General features: G+C 37.3%; 1 protein-coding gene across 4 annotated transcripts; it reads left to right on the top strand.

Annotated features, from left to right (window-relative positions):
- The first annotated feature begins 20 nt into the window (after window positions 1-20).
- Window positions 21-18,976, top strand: LOC101891240 (ubiquitin-conjugating enzyme E2 H). Of its 4 annotated transcripts, none has more exons than XM_005186068.4 (2): window positions 21-375; window positions 18,001-18,976. In XM_005186068.4, exon 2 carries the CDS (start codon window positions 18,214-18,216, stop codon window positions 18,763-18,765), a length of 552 nt encoding a protein of 183 aa, XP_005186125.1. In that variant the 5' UTR covers window positions 21-375; window positions 18,001-18,213; the 3' UTR covers window positions 18,766-18,976. The 4 variants fall into 4 exon arrangements, with proteins under 4 accessions (XP_005186125.1, XP_019893244.1, XP_058977875.1 ...); XM_020037685.2 differs by lacking the exon at window positions 21-375 and adding an exon at window positions 5,063-5,192; XM_059121892.1 differs by lacking the exon at window positions 21-375 and adding an exon at window positions 5,100-5,281.
- Window positions 18,977-19,936: the final 960 nt, after the last annotated feature.

Raw genomic sequence — 19,936 nt, 5'->3', positions numbered from 1 at the left:
AATCTGGCATTCTCATTAACGAAAATAACAACAGAGAGGAAGAGAGTGTCAGTTGAGTTCTTCATATCGGGCAGATTAAAAATAATAAGGAAACGAAGTCGAAAAAATTGCATATTTTAAAAGATCGAGAAGAAAATTAAAACAATTTGTGAATTTATTGTTGAAAAAACAAATAGTGAAGTGTAATAATTAATAAAAACAACCCAAATGATGTTAATAGATTTCCCTTGAAAAGAATATTTGTAGTTCTTCTTTGTCACAGCAAAGAAAAAAGAAGAAAAAAACGAAACGAAAAACGTCATTCAGTCAAATTTTTTCCCCATTGGAGAAGCACAAACTGGGGCTGACTATTGCAGCTGGCTGATTTGAGATTTTGTAAGTATTTTCTTTTATTTTGTTAAATATTACATCAGGTGAATGCAGAATAAGGTGTCAATTCACGGTGGGGTCATCATTAGCCACCAATCCACCTCCCTCCCTCCCTCTCCTGGGGATTTTGAGTGTGAGCATTGCAGGAGAAATATATAATAAAATGCAGTTTCAAACAAACATTGCTACATAGTATATAGCATATGTACATGTGTATGTACACAGATGAGGTGAGGTGTATAAATGACTGACGGACTATGTGCTTGAATCGACTTGTCACCCCCGTCTGTGCCCCTTCCATTTTGTTATTACGTCTTTTCTAGTCATTTCGATCACGGTTATTATTATTTGTCATTTTCTCTTTGTGTCATTTCAACTCTCTCTCTCTTTCTATAGAGATTTGTTTGTGTTTTTTTTTTCTTTATCATATGTTTTTTGTTGTTATGCTTTGTTATTGTTTTGGATTATGGTTTTTTGGTGTTCGTTCGTTCGTATGGGTTTTAACGGTAATAATTTTTTAATTTATTGAAATAAATTTCAAAATAATAAAAGTTTCGATTCCAGGGAGGGCAGTGAGCTCGTGTTTTGTAAATGTGGACGACAAAATAATCTCCTCTTTGTTTAGTATCTGCCTTCCTGCCAAATGGTCAAAATGTGCCTGATCCATGAAGCGATTTACATTTTCTGTGGTTTTCTGTCGAGCCATGCCATTCATATCTATATCCCAAAAGTCTGTATGTACATATATTTCATTATATAGGTACAACTTCTTGTGCATGATTTTTCGTTGTTGTTGCTGCTGTTGTTGTTTTGAACTTGTCTGTCGATAACTAACTTCGTTTTTCCCCAATTCGTTTTACTTCACTTCTTGTCTTACAAAACTCCACTCTTCAATCGCCAAAGAAATAACAGCAACAAAAAACTACTACGCAGTTCTTTTGTGTGACGTGTGTACGGTTGTGTGCGTTCCGCCAATAATATTTGTTTTGAAGATTTCTTTGTTTGAAATTTTTTATGTTTTGCTGCTAATTCGTGGATATTGCATAGAAATATACACATGAATATATATTTACACATGTACGTACGTACATACATATGGATGAGAATGTTCGTTCATACACCACACACACACACATAGTCATACATATGTACGTACGTACATATGCTATGTGTACACATAAAGAAAATATTGGTTTTATCAGTGCGTAGTTCTTTGTTTATCGGAGTTGTAGGGAGGACCTTCCTTCCACAAAAGACCTGAAAATAAATTAATTATACCCTCAGCCATATAGAGGGTATATATCATTTGATACGGCAAAAATGTGCCTTATCGAAAAAAACGAAATTAAACCCTAGGTCTCTTTGGACCAAATCCGTCTTTCTGACTGGCTGGTGCGCACAATAACCCTCGAAGGGTGTATCCGATTTGATGCAAACTTGGTACAAGGTATTATTATTATCAAACTTAGATCGAGTTCGGAGATGGGGAATATCGGTCCACTCCTTCTGGTACAACCCCCACAAAAGGTCGAATTTTTCAAAACATTAATTTTTTGCACAGAGAACGGATAGTCCGATTTTGCTTCAACTTTGCAAATTCTAATATTTCCATCAGTGCCACGAAAGTGGACAATATCGGTCCACTCCTTCAAGTACCTACCCCACAAAGGGTCAAAATTTTGAATAATTATTGAATCTTATAAAATGTGATGTAAGTGTCCGATTGTCTCCAAATTAAACACATCACAATATTTTTGCCAATCCAAGGTCTGATGTGAAGATGGAATATATCGGTCCACTCCTTCTGGTACCACCCCCACAAAAGGTCGAAATTTAAAAATATATATATATATATATTCTGCACAGTAATATAAACGAAAATCGGATTTTGCTCCAACTTTGCAAATCCTAATATTTGCGTCAGTTCTAGGTCAGGTGCGAAAATGGACAATATCGGTTCACTCCGTTAGGTACCTTCCCCACAAAGGGTCAAAATATGGAAAAATTATAACACTTTTCAAATGTGTTGTAAGACTACGAATGTCTTCAAATTACACACTTCACAATATTTTTATTAACCTAAGGTCTGCTGAGAAGTTGGATAATATCGGTCCACTCCAAAGGGTCAAAATTTTGAGTATCCATTAAGCTCATACAACGCGAAATTAACATCCGATTCCATTTAGACTTGGCACATCTCAATATTTCTATCAACACAAGATCTGTTTAAAATATGGTAGAGATCGGACCATTCCTTCTGGTACCTCTCCCACAAAGGGTGAACGTTTTGAAAAACCAAAACGATCATATAATCCGAAATAAGCATACGGTTCTCTTCATATTACATATCTTATAATATTTTTTTAATCCAAGGTCTGGTGAGAAATTGGGATATATTGGTCCACATGTTTTGGTGCCTCTCCTAAAAAGGGTCAAAATTTTGAGTATCCGAGGAGCTCATAAAACGCGAAATGAACATCCGACACCATTCAGTCATGGCACATCTCAAAATTTCCATCAACATAAGATCTGTTATAAAGATGGTAGAGATCGGACCATTTCTTCTGGTACCACCCCCACATAGGTTTCAAGATTTTAAAAAATAAAACGCTCAAAGAAACCGGAGTAATCATCCAACTTTCTTCAAATTTCACACATACAAACATTTTTGCTAACGCAAGATCTGTTGTGAAAATTATATATATCTGCGAACCTGTTCTCTCTTTTGGCATCTCACCCACAAAGGGTCACAATTTTCAGGTACGTCTCAATATTTAAACATAAACATGTTTAAATAAACATAACAATTTTTTTTAAATAGTAGAACATTTCATAACATTATCCAAACTGTTTAATGTTTCAATTCCATATCAAAAGTGATTAATATATAGAAGTCGGACACAATCAGAAAAAATTTTAACCAGCTGTTGGCTTTACTTTTTTATTGTACCATGATGCCAATAGCATTTTATCAGCTTTTACTTGTTATTGCTTTATTGTTTTTTTTTATTATATTTCAATTAAAAGTTGTTGACACCAAAAATTTCATTCAAGAGAATTTTTTGTTATCGCCCATCGTTACTTTGTTGCATTTAAATTGCCTGCATACCATCAGACCCCAAAAAAAATTATTCGCTCTCAGCTGTTTTCTTTTTATTATTATTGTTTGTTTTAGTCCCACTGTCAACTCGAGCAAAAACAAAGTAATGTCAAGACAACAAAGACAATGTGTGTGTGATTGGGTTTGCTTTGTTACTTGCTCTCTTGAAAAGTTGCTATGCTCTTCATTTGTATTAATAGAGTTGCCAATGTAATCATAAACCGTGGAAATGAAGAAAAGGCGTTTTAAGGGCATATGCAGCATTTCTACCTTTTTGAACCTTAATTACAAAGGACAAGGGTAATAAAGTTGAAATGTTCCAGAATTTCTAAAATGACTGGTGTATAATAAATTATACAACAATCGAAGCTTGTATACAACAATCGAAGCGTCGTATTGTCCTTCGTTCTCTCCCTCTATAATTTTTCGTTAAAATAACAGCCGCACCACTTCGAATCGTGATGCGGTCCTGCCATCCTTTACAAGGTTCGAAAGCAGTTTAATGTTTACATATCAGATTTAGCTACTTTTGCAATTATTCCACTCTACCAACACATAGAACTCCAGAGGGAATTTCCAACTAGAGTTGGACCGTCGAAGGATTTAGAGTTCGGGATTTAAGCCGAAACTGTCTCCTAAATACTCCACACATTAGTGCTGAGTCCTGTTGTCCAAGGTCTGCGGCCAAAATGTTTGCGTGCCCTCTAGAATATTATTCGCGGTAATATTCGGCATTTATTCTGATGCCATGGTCGATTAATACAAGCGGAGAGCGACCATCGGCTATATATGGCGGTGCAAATCATCACCATGGCCGGCATTTGAGTTCTGGTGGCCAACCGAAGGTGCACATTTTCTGCAGACCTCTTTGGCAAGTAAATACGATTATTTTCTTTGTTTACAAAATTCTGGACAACGAATGTTTTCTCATCGGAGCGGAGAAAACCAAATTCGGCAGTTCACCACTTTCGGCCAATGCGAAGCAACTCTTTAGCTCTTTTGAGTATATTTTTCTATTTTTCTGTTGAGGTGTAAGTTCTTGCACTTTTTGGAATTTCAATGGCTTTACCCCGAGCTCATTTTTTGAATATTTGCCGAATGGAATATTGCGATATGTTCAGCTCACGAGTCATTTTTCTGCCACTGCGACGCGGGTTTCGATCGAGACGCTTCTTTACTTTTCGAACCATTTCTGCTGATGTTGCTGTTTTCTTCCGTCCACTTCCTTGACGTCGGACTACTACGCCACCAGTATCACGGTAAGGAGCGATGGTACGAGACACAAAAGATTTATTCACATTTAAATGCTAGAGTGCTCTTACGATAGCCACTTATGGTTTTCCAGCCAAATATAAAGAAATCACACTATCACGCTTGAATTCCAGTTCGCCTGTAAATAATATAATGAGCTATCACTGGAATAATTTTAACAGCTGTCGGACGAGTGGCTTAGAAATGAAAGCAGTCTGAAGTTGGTTGAAGTTTTTACATCTCACCCTGTAAATTCCCGGAATCTAATCCTATCTCCGCAAGCAAATACACACATGTTGGCAACCCTATCATATGTATTTGCTGAAAACTTTGGTTTTGTGTGTGCTTTTGCTGATGTGTTTTGGGTTTTTCGATTTTCTCAGTACGATTTTGTTATTCAAAGGTATACGACGCGTTTTTTTGGTCGTCGTGAGTTGTGGCAGAGTTGTGTCGAACGGACGGGCGAGCGAGTGTGAGTGCGTGTGTGTGCCAGTCAGTCAGCCAGCCTGTCAGCTAGCTTGCTTGCAACTGTTTTTCATTATTTCGGTGGTGTATGCGTTTGTGTGTTTACACTTGCAGACAAAGAAAATTTAAAACAAATATAAAAAAATAACAGAAAAGTAAGAGAGCAAATAAAATAAAAATCTAAAATCTATGATGGAAATTACAATTTACAAAACTTATTTGTGAAATTTAACAAAAGAAAAAAAAATAAAAATAATTGAAAAAATCCAAAAAATATCAATGTGAGTAATAATTTGGAAGCAAGGATATTTTTAATTTTATTAATCTAGCCAGTATTGCTCCCAAATGAAATTTGTTCCTAACAATGTTTTAAAATAATTTGCTAAGCAAAAGAGAATTTGCATTGATTTGCAAAAATTTACAAACAGAGACGACAGTGTGTTTGTGCAGTTATTATCTTCCCTTTGTTTAGTTTCATTTTTGTTGCTGTTGTTTCTAATGGTTTTGCAAACAAAACTAATTCCAGACAAAGTAAAAATTGTTGGTGGGGGTCATTATTTGTATTCCTCAGCATTTTTGTTGTTGTTGCCATTGTTGTGTGTGTTGACCATTAATTTCAAAGTTAGTTTTTGTGGGGAGAGAGAGAGAGAGGAGGGCCCCCATCTCATCACTCTTCCCTCACCCCTTTCTCGTTCTCATAATGCACAAAATTCACAAGTTTATTTAATTCACTTTGTGTCCATACGTCGTCGTACACACGAAACAAAAACAATAACAACAATAGCAACACGAGAGCAGCAAGCAATGGAGGCTCCCCCTCTACCAAATATGATTTCCTTCTTTGTTGCTGCTGCTGTTTTAGCTATTGTTGCTGTTTATCATTACAGTTTTCTTGTTGTTGTTGTTGTTTTGTGTTAAGGTTGCATTGCACCTCACTCACAATTCATGCACACACATACGCACACTACTCTTTGCTGTTCTCAGGGGGTCTCAATGCGTTACCCCCACTCTGCTCTCTTTCCCAAACATCGTCATCATCATCATCCTCAGAGTAAATTGTTCTCTGTGTGTCATTATTTTGTTTTGAATAATTCCTCTTTGCCAGTTATGGGTGTGTATGTGCGTTTGTGTGCATTGCGTGGGTTTTTATGATTATTCTTCTTCTTTTACCGCGTTCCCCCCATTCCTTGCACTTGCTGCATGTCGTGCCATCATCATCATCATCATCGTCGTCGTTAATACCAAGAGACGAACTGCGGGTTAAAGAGAAGGAATCATTTTTTTCCTACATTGTTTCTTCACTTGCGCCCTTCAGTCTTTCATTAACAACACATTACTTTATTATGTTCAAAAATATATAAGGAGGTTGCCAGATCTGACGATTTTGGGGATTCGACCAAAAAGGGAGGAAATAGGAAAATTTATGTGGAGAGGGATTATTTCAATCGATTGTTTTCTGTTAAAGAAGACGTTTTCTGCTCCTAAAAGATCTGTTAAATGTCTTTTATTTCTAAACGACTTGTAAACGGGGTTTTATCGAATGACTGACTGACTGATTGAGAATAAACACCCAGAGGAAACGTCTGAAGCTGGAATCTTGAAAATTTGCACCAGGGTCAGTCATGGTGCGTGGGCGTGTGATAAGGCTGGGTTTTTGGAAATTCGTACTAAAATGGTACGAATAGTAAAATGTATTGAACAAACGGAATGAGCTAGAATTCTGAAATTTGGATTTTTGGTATGTTTGTGAAAAAGAGGTGATTTTGGAAATTAGTATACCATGTGCAGGAAAGGCCCTTAATATTGCTATATTTGGTACAATTTGTTTTTGGCTGAACATATAGTGTTTAAAATCTGAAAATTGGTATGAAGTTCGCTGTTAATGCGTAGTCTGGATATTTAGAGGTGGTTACAGAAATGTGTACCATAATTGTACGAAAAGTACTGAATGGTACATAACTTGGTATTAAGTGAAGGGATAGAGATAAAATTCTGAAATTTGATATTAAGATTACTCATGGTATCTGCGTTTGAGAAAAGGAGGTTGTCCTGTTGCGTCCTGTATTTGTACGAAAAGTACTAAATTGTACTTAATTTGGTTTCGGGCGAAGGGATAAGGCCGGAATAGTCAAATTTAATATTGAGATCCCTGTTGGTATTTGGAATTGAGATATGTGGTGTTTTTAGAAATGTATGCCATAATTGTACGGAAAGTACTAAATTGGACTAAAATTGGTATTGGGTAAAGGGGAAGGGCTGGAATTATCAAATTTGATGTGGAAATGTGCACTATAATTGCACAAAAAGTACTAATTAGTACTAATTTTGGTATTGGGTGAAAAAATAGACCTGATATCTTGAAGTTTATACTATGATTGTGCTAAGTACTACCATATTTAGTAACGGGGATATTAAAGAGCTGAATTCCTGAAATTTGATGTTAAGGTCACTGTTGGTATCTGGCGTTGGTTTTGCAAATGCATACTATATTCGAATAATGGTATCTATTTTGGATCACTGTGGAGTACTTCTGCCTAGGACGGAGAGATGTGGCTTATATTGGATATTCTTTTGATAATGTCAATAAATATGTTACTGGATTAAGTGATAGAGCTGGAATTCTTAATTTGATATTGATATCACTGCTGGTTTCTAGGGCTAACATATGGAGCCATTGAAATAGTTTTGGACAGAAAAATTGGATTTGGTTCTATTGGGTAATGGTTTTTCTAAGTTCCTCCTCGGTAAACTTCAAAATGAAGAATTTTGAAGACATTTTGAACCTACCTACGTACAAATTTTCAACATTCCAACTTATAAATTACTGCTTAATCTGTCAAGCCTTAGATATGATATTTTGTACTTTATGTTGAATATAGGAGTATTCATTACATATTGAGAACTTTCTCGTCTAATTTTTGTATAAATTCCAAATTATTTTTTTCAATAGAAATTTCAATAGAAATAATTGACTTGGTCAGTTTTGGTTTCTATTTTTCTACATACCTATCTTAGCAATAACATCATTTCTATTAACAGGTAAACATTTCATTATTTTCTGGTTACTTTTCTAATTGGAAGATTAACCATATCTCTCTTGGTCTGAGAGAGAGAGAAAGTTTGTACTCTTCCCATTATGTTTGCCAATGCAATGCAAATGAATGGCGCTCTTTCATTTGCTTTAACTAACTCTCTTTCAAAGGCCAAAAGAGGGGAATTTGTTTTTGTGTCTTTTCTAGTTGTTTTTTTGGTATTACTGTTGTTGTACTTACTTTGTCTTTGTTTTTCTTCTTTGTTTTTTTGTAAATATCAAACAGCTGAGTTTTATGCATGTGTGTGTATATGTCTTATAGAAAAGACAATTTGATTTTCCTCATGTGCTCAGCTGTTAAATTGTTTTTCTTTTTAATTTTGTGATTTTTGATGATGATGTGAATTTATTATTTTATCGCAAATATAAACCAGACGCCCTGTGTACAGTGGTTTGAAAAGTTTTGCAGAAATGAATGAAAATGAAGAAATGTCGTCCTTAGATAATAGTCCTCCAAAGTACTTTTTCAGATTTTGAAACAGTTTTATGGGCTCAAACTATGCATTGTTCATTTGCCGTTGTTGCAGTAGCTTATATGGACCTGTTTTTTATATACCCTCCACCATAGTATGGAAGATATATTAAGTTTTTCATTCCGTTTCATTCCGTTTGTAACACCTCGAAATATACATTTTAGACCCCAAAAGGTATATATATTCCTGATTAGCATAAAATTCTATGTCGATTTAGTATGGTCCGTTCGTCTGTCCGTCTGTGGAAATCACTCTAGCTTCCGAACAAAATGAAGTAGGTTGATAAAATTTTACTCAAATGTATATTATGTTTGCAGGACTTTTGGTATTGAAAATGGGCCATGTCTTCGTATAGCCCTCATATAATGGCACCTCCCGAAATTCGATATTTTGATGATTTTAGCGACATTATTCACTGGAATTTTTGGTATTTGAAGTTCGTAGCAGATGCTACAGCCTAAGACAGAAAATTGTCTCTGCAGATTCACGCCTTCGTATAGCCCTCATATAACAGAACCTCCGGATTTTGGGGTTTTTAATAATTTTCGCGACGATACTTACCGGAATTGTATTAAATTTCGTATTTGAAGTTCGCATTATGTACTGCAAGTTATGACAGGAAATTGTCTATACAGGTCCCCGTCTTCTAATACCCCACACATAATGGTACCTTCCGACATTCGGTTTTTTGATGTTTTTATTTTTATTGATTTTGAAGTTTTGAAATTATATTTTGAAAATTCACCTGGAATTTTTTTAAATTTCGTAATTCGAGGACCTAATGGGAACTACAGCCTATAATAAAAAGTTGCGTATGCAGGTCCAGATTTTTTGAAACAGCTAACGTAATAACTTATTGGTGGTTTGACAGTCTCATCGGTGTATCAATCGACCGGGAACCGTTTGAGTCATCCCAACCATCATATGGTGGATACAACCCCCCCAGGCGTGTCAAGAAGCACATACATGATATAGGAAGGTCCAATGCTACAAGACAGAACCTCTAGATCAAGAAGCCTATCAGGCAGGTTTGAGTTGCATTCATACCGATGCAGTTACAGTTTCCATTAGCAATTACAAGATGAATCCCGTCCTCGGAGTCCACCCCCATCCTTTGCAGCTGAAGAACGTCAGCTGAATAGACAAACCAAGTAGTTCTGGCGCAATTACGTTCAGGACGGCGCAGTCGTCTCAATTCGTATTGTGCACGAATTGACTGTCTGCCCGGCATGTAATACAGGCCCGCACAATACGCTGCACCTCTTTAATTGCACCGTCAAACCTACGCAACTCACACCGGAAAATGTCTGGTTACAGCCCATCTAGGAAGCCGAGTTTTTAAACCTTGAGCTTGAACCAGATTAACAGAATACAACAATCTGCATATAATACAGCTACAACTACATCCGGGACCGTCTCGAGCTAATTCATCAGCCACTTGCATCCTTACAATATTACTATGTCCTGAAATTTAAAAAAAAATTATGAGACCACTTGTTTTCAAGGAGGGCTGTCTTTCAGTCAAGAGTCAGAATTCTCGATTTGAGGTCCCTTGACTCGATACACCGCTTGACTATCGTCAAATTTTCTTTTACCTTTTCGGCAGCTTATTGATTTTAAGAATCTCCAACTGAAAAATGGCCAGGCATCCTTATCAGGTATAACATTAATGTACTTGAAGTCGAGAAAGGTGGACCAATTCTATTACCTACCTTCGTCTAATATATTCCGACTAATTGGTATGTCCAGGGTCTGTGCATGAGCAAAACGTGTAGAGATTCCCGTAGTTTCAGCGCACTCCTTGCTGCTTGGAGTTGAGCCAACATTTCGAGTGGCTGAAAATTTAGCAGTAAATCAAAGGCAGAGTCGAAAGTAAGGTTCAATGACTCGTTGATGATAGAGAGGCTTTAAAACAATAACGCTCGGGTTTTTTTTTTTTTTTTCAAATCTCTCAGATGCGAAAATTTAGCTTCTTGACATAGACACCGAGGTGGAAAATAGGTCTCTCTCCCCACTCATAATGTTTTTTTAATGAGATGGGATTCCGGATAATTTTCGTGCATTTTAAGGATCCAATTAGCAAAGGACGCCCCGATGTTGTTGATGACCGGTACGGATTGAGGTCTTGTATTTACTGATCCTCACACAGATTTACGGAATGACGTTTGTGGATTGCCCAATTCCAATCAGCGGTTATGAATCACCAATAACCTGGCCACGATTTTTTTTATATCAAGGGCCTACGAAGATTCTATGATTCATATAACTGCCCATCCCTAAAACCAATTCAAGGCCTCTTTGTGTTCTACTATTTGAAAAGAAAATTGTTGAGTTATTTATTTTTGTATTTTTGTTTTTTTTTTTTGTTTTGTTGTTATTTCAGAATACACCCATAGCTGACTATGTTTTTTCGTGCTATTAGCAATAGATCACGTAATTGAAATATATCTAATGATGATTGTTTATGACAACACACCTATGAATGTAAATTTGCTTTCAACAAAAAAGTTGGGCGGGAGACCGTACCGTCCTCCTCATTTCTTCCGTGATGGTGGTGTAATTACATGTCAATTTATAACATTTCAGAACTTATATGACGTGGAAGGTAGTTAATTCACTTGGATATATAGGTTTTCAAAAAAAAAAAAAAAAATTAAGTAAAGAATATTTATTTAGGTTGGGCGAGAGGGGGGGGGGGGGGGGTGGTATAGTAGGTATATGTTCTGAAAAAAGGAACATATAGACGTCATGTCTTTATAAAAGACATATAGTAGTGGCCGGCCTATAGAAGACTTTCTCATCATAGTGGCGAACCTCCTCTGCACTGTCTGGCTTTGTATACAGATGGTTCCAGGATGGATGTAGGTATCGGTGCTGGCGTATTCTGTCCTAACCCAATCATTAAATAAACTTTCATATGAGCTGAATAACAGCGTTTTTCAGACGGAGATTCTTGCAAGCAAGAAGGCAGCTGAAATGGCAAAATAACTGTGCAGTAGCTCTCCTCGAAACCCGGAGACTCATTAAGCTTTGTTGGGTTCCAGGACATAGTAATGAAGTGGCTGATGAATAAGCTCGAGGCGGATCTCAGTCAATTGATACACCGATTGGTGAGACTGTTTGACTAAGGTAGGGTGATATCTTCGGAACTGTTTAACCTCTACTTTTCTGACATTCCACGCCCTCCAGACGGCATAGAGATAATAACGTACTGATTGTACGCTCGTGACATTCGGACGCATCATTGATGACATTTGCCATCGGTTAAACGCTAACCTAGTTGATCTAACCGCCTTTTTTACTGCGGGGAATATGAAAATATCCGCCACTAAATCGACGACCATACTTTTCACCACATGAACTGCAGAGATGAGGCTATCTTTGAATCTACAGGTCGATGGTGTTGTAATTCCGACCACCAACTACCCTAATGTCTTAAGGGACACATTCCATAGCCTTTTCAAGTTGTCCACGCATACCACACCTGTCTGCGACCAGATTAGAAATAGGAACAAGGTTCTCAAGTCTTTGGCCGGCAGCTCTTGGGGAGCTGATAAGAAAACCTTCTTGATCTCTACAAAGCGATAGGCTGGTCTGTGGTAAACTATGCGGCTCCGGTGTGGTACGCCAACATAAGTGCTACGCAGTGGAAAAATATTCAGTCCTGCAAGAATGCCGCCCTTAAAACCGCAACAGGGGGCCTCCTCATGACACCTGTCGACCACCTACATGAGGAGGGGAAGGTCTTACCGGTGCGACAGCATAATAAAATGCTGTCAATGCAATACTTGCTTGTGTGTTACAGACAGAGCCATCCGATTCACCAATGAAAATCACCATCTGGTGGATAGGTTGCCTCCGCCCAGGCATATAAGGAAAGACTTTCATGATCTAGAGAGAGAGAGAGAGGTATGAGAGAGTTGAAGAGTGAAAGCTGTCCCGACAGACCCGTGTAGTGTTGGCTCAGTTAAGATCCGGATGGTGCAGCCGCCTCAATTCATATTGGGTCCGGATTGACAGCGATGTTCTGCACATCTGCCCAGCTGTAGCATGACATGACAGGTCCACATGACACGTTGCCCAGCCAAACCTACTCAACTAACTCCAGTATAGTTGTGGACAGAACCCGCACAGGTTGAGTCGGTTTTTTAGACTGGACTTAGAAGCAGCACCCGATTGAGAGGATTCAGAACGAACACAGCAGTATTAGCTGCTACAACAACAACAACAACTGTTTAACCACCAATAAGCTATTACGATTAGCTGCTTTAAAAATTCTCTCATCGAAGAAGTCGGAAGAAGAAGGCACTTGGAAACCGGTAGCAGCAAGGTATCTAAAGACATCTGGCCGGTAATCCTGATGAGAAGAACAGGCTCCTTACCTTCTATCACTTAGTATGTCTGATCTTACAATCGGTGTAGGCACTGCAGTATCCGATATCTGACCTCAAGATGGGACTACAGTTTTCCTAATTACTGCAGACCATGTAAAGATGAAGAGGAGGTAAAGAGATTGAACATCTACTTTGAACATGTGTCATGTTATCTAAAAAGAGGCGTGGGCTATTTGACAGGTGGGAGATAGAAACCCTAAAGTTCTTCTCAGACATAGATCCACATCATCATTTACAAATTTGCCAAAGCCATTCCCTGGTTAGGCAGACCACCCTCCTAACTACATTTCTCTCTATAAATCGTTTCTTCTCCTTCCACCTCGGTGTCTACGTCAACCAGCAAAATTGTCTCATTTGATACCCGAAAAACCCAAACGTTCTTGTTTAAAAGCCTCTGCATCATCAACGAGTGGCTGTTGGTGCAACAGGGTCATGGAACCTTACTCCCCAATCTACCTTGGATATGCTCCTAGCTTCCAGCCACTGGATATTTTGTCTCAAATTTGCCACAGCCATTATCCGTCTCTTTAAAAATCTTTTTTCTTCTTCTCGCTTCTATATCTCTACTATCTGTAAATTTCTCATTTCTCCCTAGGATGAACTCATTGGACCAAAGATCTCCGAGTGTAGCAGTTGTTGTACTGTCAAACCAAACCTTATTAAGGGCTTTAATGCGGGAAAATATTGCTTAAAATGTAAAATTCTGTAACTAAACTGTGTCAACACTAATATCCCCCTCCCTCCCACTTGCCACGTCTCTGTTATTTCGTTTTCCAAATTTATCAAGCCTTTTGATCAGGTTTTTTGTTTATTGTTATCTTTTTCTATCATTCTTTGCTTTTACTATTTCTTAATAACAAGAGGATGGCTTATTGCCTCCACGCTATCAACTATTCAACAATGCCTAAAAGTATGCCACAAAAAAGTGTTAATATTACTGAGACCTACAAACCTGGTGGCCTTTACATCAAACAGTGACACAATTCGAGAGAGGGTGGAAAGGATGAGAAATATTTGCAAAAGAGAAAAAAAGAGTTCAATGGGGCCAACAACGTTTGCCACCTATTAACTGGAAACCTAATTTCCAACCAATGATTAAGATGCCCGTAAGGGAAGAGAGGCGGAGCAGGAGGACATGTGGAATATGGTGTAAAATGGCACATTATTTACCAGCAGCTAGTAGTAGTGCTATTTCTACTCTGCTGACCTACTGACCTCATTTTGTTTCCATTCAATTCATGTTTTCCTCTGTGCCTTCAATGTTCTTCTTATGTTTGCTGCTGCCACGGTCTCAGTTGCTGCATTTGATTGCTGCTTGCATGCATGTAAATACACGAGCATACTCTGCGGCAGAGAAGAATCTCTGCTGGCGTTGCCATCTTTATCGTCGTCATTGCAACAACGACAGCAGCAGCAGCGCACAACATGTTCTTGAAATGGACGAAGGGACGGACAGACTTCTGTAAGTTGCATTGAAATTGTTTAACAAAAACAAAACAAAATAAAAAAAAAACAGCAACATTGACGTCAATACAACATTTTCGTCAGTTTCTTTGCAAAATTTGAATGCACTCACGTTCAACAAAAGTGCGATGTGGTGTTTGTGTGAGTGTGTGTGTGTGTATGTTTTGTAAAACGTGTGAGAGTATGCAGTTTTTAAGTGTCGTGTGTGGTGGGGTCTTTGTTTTTGGTGGATATTTTTTTTTGTCATGAATATTGAAATTTATATGAAATATATATTTGCGGATAAAGGGGTATTATGGTGTAAAGAGCGGGAGGTAGAAAGGTATTTCTTTGGAAGCTCTTTATAATCTCCACAATACAATGGAGGAGGGCATATAAAAGTTGTCATTTCGTTTGTAATACCGAAAAATTCTCGTCGGAGACCCTAAAAAGTGTATATATTTCTGATCGAAATAAAATAATAAGGCGATTCAGCTCTCTGTCCGTCCTTCTGTCTGTTGAAATCAGGATAAAATCCACATTATTCAATCTAGAGCTTTGAAATTTAGCAAAAAGATTTATATTATATGCAGACTGATTGATATTGAAAATGGGCTATAGCATAGTTTAGGCATAGCCTCCATACTTCCAAATTTTTCGGTTTTTAAGGTTTCGGCCACAGTTTTCAACCAAATTAAGTAAAACTTTATAATTGGGGTTCTCGGTAGATCAGTTCTCTCCTTGCGAAAAAATATTCGCTACGGGTCCTCTAATTGGTATAGTCCCCAATATAAGAGTACCTCCCGATTTTCGGTATTTTGCAGGCTTCTGCCACAATCTTCAACCAAATTAGCTGATACTCGACAATTGGGGTTCCTGGGAGGTCCGTTCTCTCCCTGCAAAAAATATTCGCTACAGGTCCACTAATTGGTATAGTGGACCTGATTTTCTGTATTTTGAAGGCTTTGAAGGCCACAATTTTCAAACAAATTAGCTGAAACTTGATAATTGGGGTTCTCGGTAGGTCTGTTCTTTCCTTCTCAAAAATATTCGCTAGAGGTCCACAAATTGGTAAAGCCTCCATATATTTTGAAGGTTTCTGCCACAATTTCCAAACAAATTAGAGGAATATTGATAATTGGGGTTCTTGGTAGATCAGTTTTCTCCCTGCAAAAAATATTCAGCACAGGTCCACTAATTGGTATAGCATCCACATAACAGTCTCTTGCGATTTTCGGTATTTTGGAATTTTCTGCAATTTTTTTTTTCGTCCAAATTAGCTAAAGCTTCACATTTGGGGTTCTTGGTGGATCTGTTCTCTCCTTACAAAAAAAATGTTCGATTCAGGTCCACTAATTGGTATAGCCTCCATATAACGGTACCTTGAGATTTTCGCTATTTTGAAGGTTTCTGTCACAATTTCCAAACGAATTAGATGAAACTCGACAGTAGGGGTTCCCGGAAGGTCCGTTCTCTCCCTGGTTTCCCAGGCCTTCTAATTGGTATATCCTCCATATAACGATACCTCCCGATTTTCGGTATTTTGAAGGTTAATATAACAATTTCCAACCAAATTAGATGAAACTTTACAGTTGGCATTCTCGGTAGGTCTGTTCTCTCCGCGCAAAAATATTCGCTACAATACCTCCCGATTTTCGGTGTTTTGAAGGTCCCGCCACAATTTCCAACCAAGAAAGCTGAAACTCTACAATTGGGGTGCCCGGTAGTTCCGTTCTCTTCTGGCGAAAAATTGTCAATTAAGGTTCACTAATTGGTACCTCCCAATTTTCGGTATTTTTAAAGGTTCCTGCCACAATTTCCAACCAAATCAGCTGAAACATGACATTTGGAATTCTTAAACGGTCCGTTCACGCCTTGCGAAAAATGTTCGATTCAGGTCCACAAATTGGTATAGCCCCCCATATAACAGTCTCCCCCGATTTTCGGTATTTTTTTATGGTTCTGCCACAATTTCCAAGCAAATTCGATAATGGCTTTTGTTATTTGGGTTATGTTTTCATTTTAATTGAATATTCTAAGAGAACACGTTCTACTCTTTTCATTTTTTCATTTTACTTTGATACCCATATTCGTGGAGGGGATAACAATTTCGACCCCAGCGAACTTTAAGCCCTTTTTACTAGTTTTTATACCCTCAGTCATATATGGCTAGAGAGGGTATATAACATTTGATACGGCCAAAACTTGTCTCACCGAAATGACGGTTTTAGACCAAATTTGGTCTCTTTGGACCAAATCCATTTCAGGACATTTGGAGTCGATCTACCGATGCCCTGAGTGGTTGGTGCGCACGATAACTTTCGAAGGGAGTATCCGATTTGGTCCAAACTTGGTGCATCGTAATATTATTATTAAATTTGGATCGAGTTCGGAGAAGGGCAATATCGGTCCACTCCTACTGGTACCTCACCCACAAAAGATCGAAATTAAAAAAAAGCATTTTACTGCACAGAAAGAGAAAGAATAGTCCGATTTTGCCTTAACTTTGCAAATCTTAATATCTGCATCAGAGCTATGTCGGTGCGAAAATGAACAATATCGGTACACTCCATCAAGTACCTCCCCCACAAAGGGTCGAAATTTTGAATAATTACAACTCTTATAAAATATGATGTAAGTGTCAGATTGTCTTCAAATTACACACATTGCAATATTTTTATTGGTCCAAGGTCTGGTGTGAAGATGAAATATATCGGTCCACTCCTTCTGGTACCTCCCCCACAAAGGGTCAACATTTTGAATATCCATGAAGCTCAAAAAATGGGAAATTAACATCCGATTCCATTCAGACTTGGCACATCTTAATATTTCTATCAACACTAGACCTGTTATAAAGATGGTTCAGATCGGACCATTTCTTCTGGTACCTCCCCCACAAAGCATCGAAGTTTTGAATATAACCAAAACGATTATAAAATCCGAAATAAGCATCCGGTTCTCTTCATATTTCACACATCCCATTATTTCTACTAACAAAAGATCTGTCCTAAAGATAGAATATATCGGTCCACCCCTTCTGGTATCTCCCCCACAAAGGGTCAAAATTTTGAAAAACCATGCAGCTCATAAATCGCGAAATGAACATCCCATTTCATTCAGATTTGGTACATCTCAATATTTCCATCACATATAAACAAATATACCCTGCATGGACTTCCTGAGATATCTTCCAATAGATGAAATTTCAAAGGACTTTCGTTCATAGGAACCATGCTTTCATAGAATAACTTTCAAGGTATTCATAAAAAACTTGTCATATCTAGGTGTCTCATAGAGGGCCTTATCCGGATTTTGTACGACCCACTATTTACTTTTATTCAAGTGACAAATATTTATTTTTCAAATTTTATATTTTTAATAAAATTATTTCAATTTTTTTTGTCTTTTTTTCAGAATTCAATGCCAAGGAGATTTTCGAACTGAAATTGCTGCTGGGCCAGTCTAATCATTGGTGCCAAAACCTTTAGAGTTGGTTGTTCGATTAAGCCAGCGGGAAGTTGATCGATCGAAAAGAAACTCAAATTCATTTAAGCTTACCAAGCCTCCTCCTCCTCCTCCCCCGCATACACACACACAAACAAACAGAATCAAAAACCCAACCGCAAAATGTCTTCTCCGAGCGCTGGCAAACGACGCATGGACAATGATGTCATCAAATTAATCGAATCAAAACATGAAGTTACCATCATTGGTGGCCTTAATGAATTCCATGTGAAATTCTTCGGGCCCCATGGGACACCGTATGAGGGTGGCGTTTGGAAGGTTCGTGTCTACCTGCCCGACAACTATCCCTTCAAATCGCCGAGCATAGGTTTCGTGAATAAGATCTATCATCCAAACATTGATGAATCGTCTGGGACGGTGTGTTTGGATGTCATCAATCAAGCCTGGACCGCCCTCTATGATTTGTCGAATATCTTCGAATCATTTTTGCCACAATTGCTCACATATCCCAATCCAGTGGATCCATTAAATCGTGATGCAGCCTCCCTGTATTTACACGAACCCGAAGAATATCATCGTAAGGTTGCCGATTATGTAAAACGTTTTGCCACCGAAGAGGCCTTGCGGGCTGCCCAGGTGGAGCGCGAGAGCAGTGATAGCGAATCGAGTATGTCAGATTATAGTGAAGATGAGGCAAGAGATATGGAGTTATAATACCGGTTTTTAATTAAGTTTTAATTATATTAATAATAATAATAACAAAAAAAAAAAAACAAAATACAACAACAAAATACAAATATGAATTTGAAAATAATTGCAATAATTAATAAATGAAAAGAAATAATGAAAATAAGAAGATACAAAAACAAAAAATGCAAATTTTAGAATAAAACAAATTTATCTGAATGAAATCAACAAAACCAACCAACAATAATGGGAAAAAAAGAACAAATCACAAAACAATAGCAGTAATACAAATAATGAAAAACAAATCCTTAGGTTCTTTTTTGGAATTAATTGAAATTATTTGTTTAACCAGAAAATTTCGAAAAAACACAATTTTTGTATATCCCGACCCCCATCACCCTTTCTTTAAAATATGTACTACATATACAATATAGCTAAAGTATAAATAGCCAATTGTAGAATTTTCTTGTTTTGATTTTGTAAACATAATAAGAATAATAACTTACTAAAACAGAGAATGAAAAAAGAAAACAGAAAACAGAAAATAAGATAACACAACAAACATTTTGTTCTACAACTCAACTCTCAACTCAAGGCAAAAGAACAGAACACAATACATACCACCAACATTTGTAACTCCCTTCCCCCCATTTAGGATCTAATTATAAGTATCATAATAATATCACGGTGTCTTAGGTTAAGTTATGGAAATTTTTTAAAATGTTTTAAATTGTTGAGGTTATGTTACAAAAAACTAAAAATTTAAATTTTAAAAAAGTATATAAACATTTTCTTTAGAGGATTACGATAGGAACTTACAAACTGTGTATTACCCGATCTTAGTATTGTAACTGAAATATTGTAAACATTGCGATTTTAAAAGCTGCCAAAAAGTGAGGTTATAAACAAAATGTGTTTACAGTGGCAAAATATTGAAAAAAGAAACGTGTTTTCTAGCGAGGTATTTGGAATATGTAATGAATTTGGATTTTTCGTACAGAATTATAGTCTTCAGATAATGTAAAAAAGAGAAAAATTATCGCTATGAGGTACCACCTTCTCACCTTCCAATTTCTTTTCTGTCAAAACGTATTAAAATTTAAAATATAGATATATTTTTGCCAAAAAATTTAAATACAAGTTTTAAAGCATGGCCTGTATAAGGTCGGCCTGTTAACCCATCGGACAGCTAAGTTTG

The sequence above is a fragment of the Musca domestica genome, unplaced genomic scaffold (assembly GCF_030504385.1).
Source record: "Musca domestica strain aabys unplaced genomic scaffold, Musca_domestica.polishedcontigs.V.1.1 2, whole genome shotgun sequence".
NCBI lineage: Eukaryota > Metazoa > Arthropoda > Insecta > Diptera > Muscidae > Musca > Musca domestica.
The sequence above is the reverse complement of the archived record's forward strand: the minus strand, read 5'-3'. Positions and strand labels throughout refer to the sequence as shown.

What these genes read in the sequence shown, in the direction of transcription:
- LOC101891240 (XM_005186068.4), top strand. Translation starts at nt 18,214, where the DNA reads ATGTCTTCTCCGAGCGCTGGCAAACGACGCATGGACAATGATGTCATC.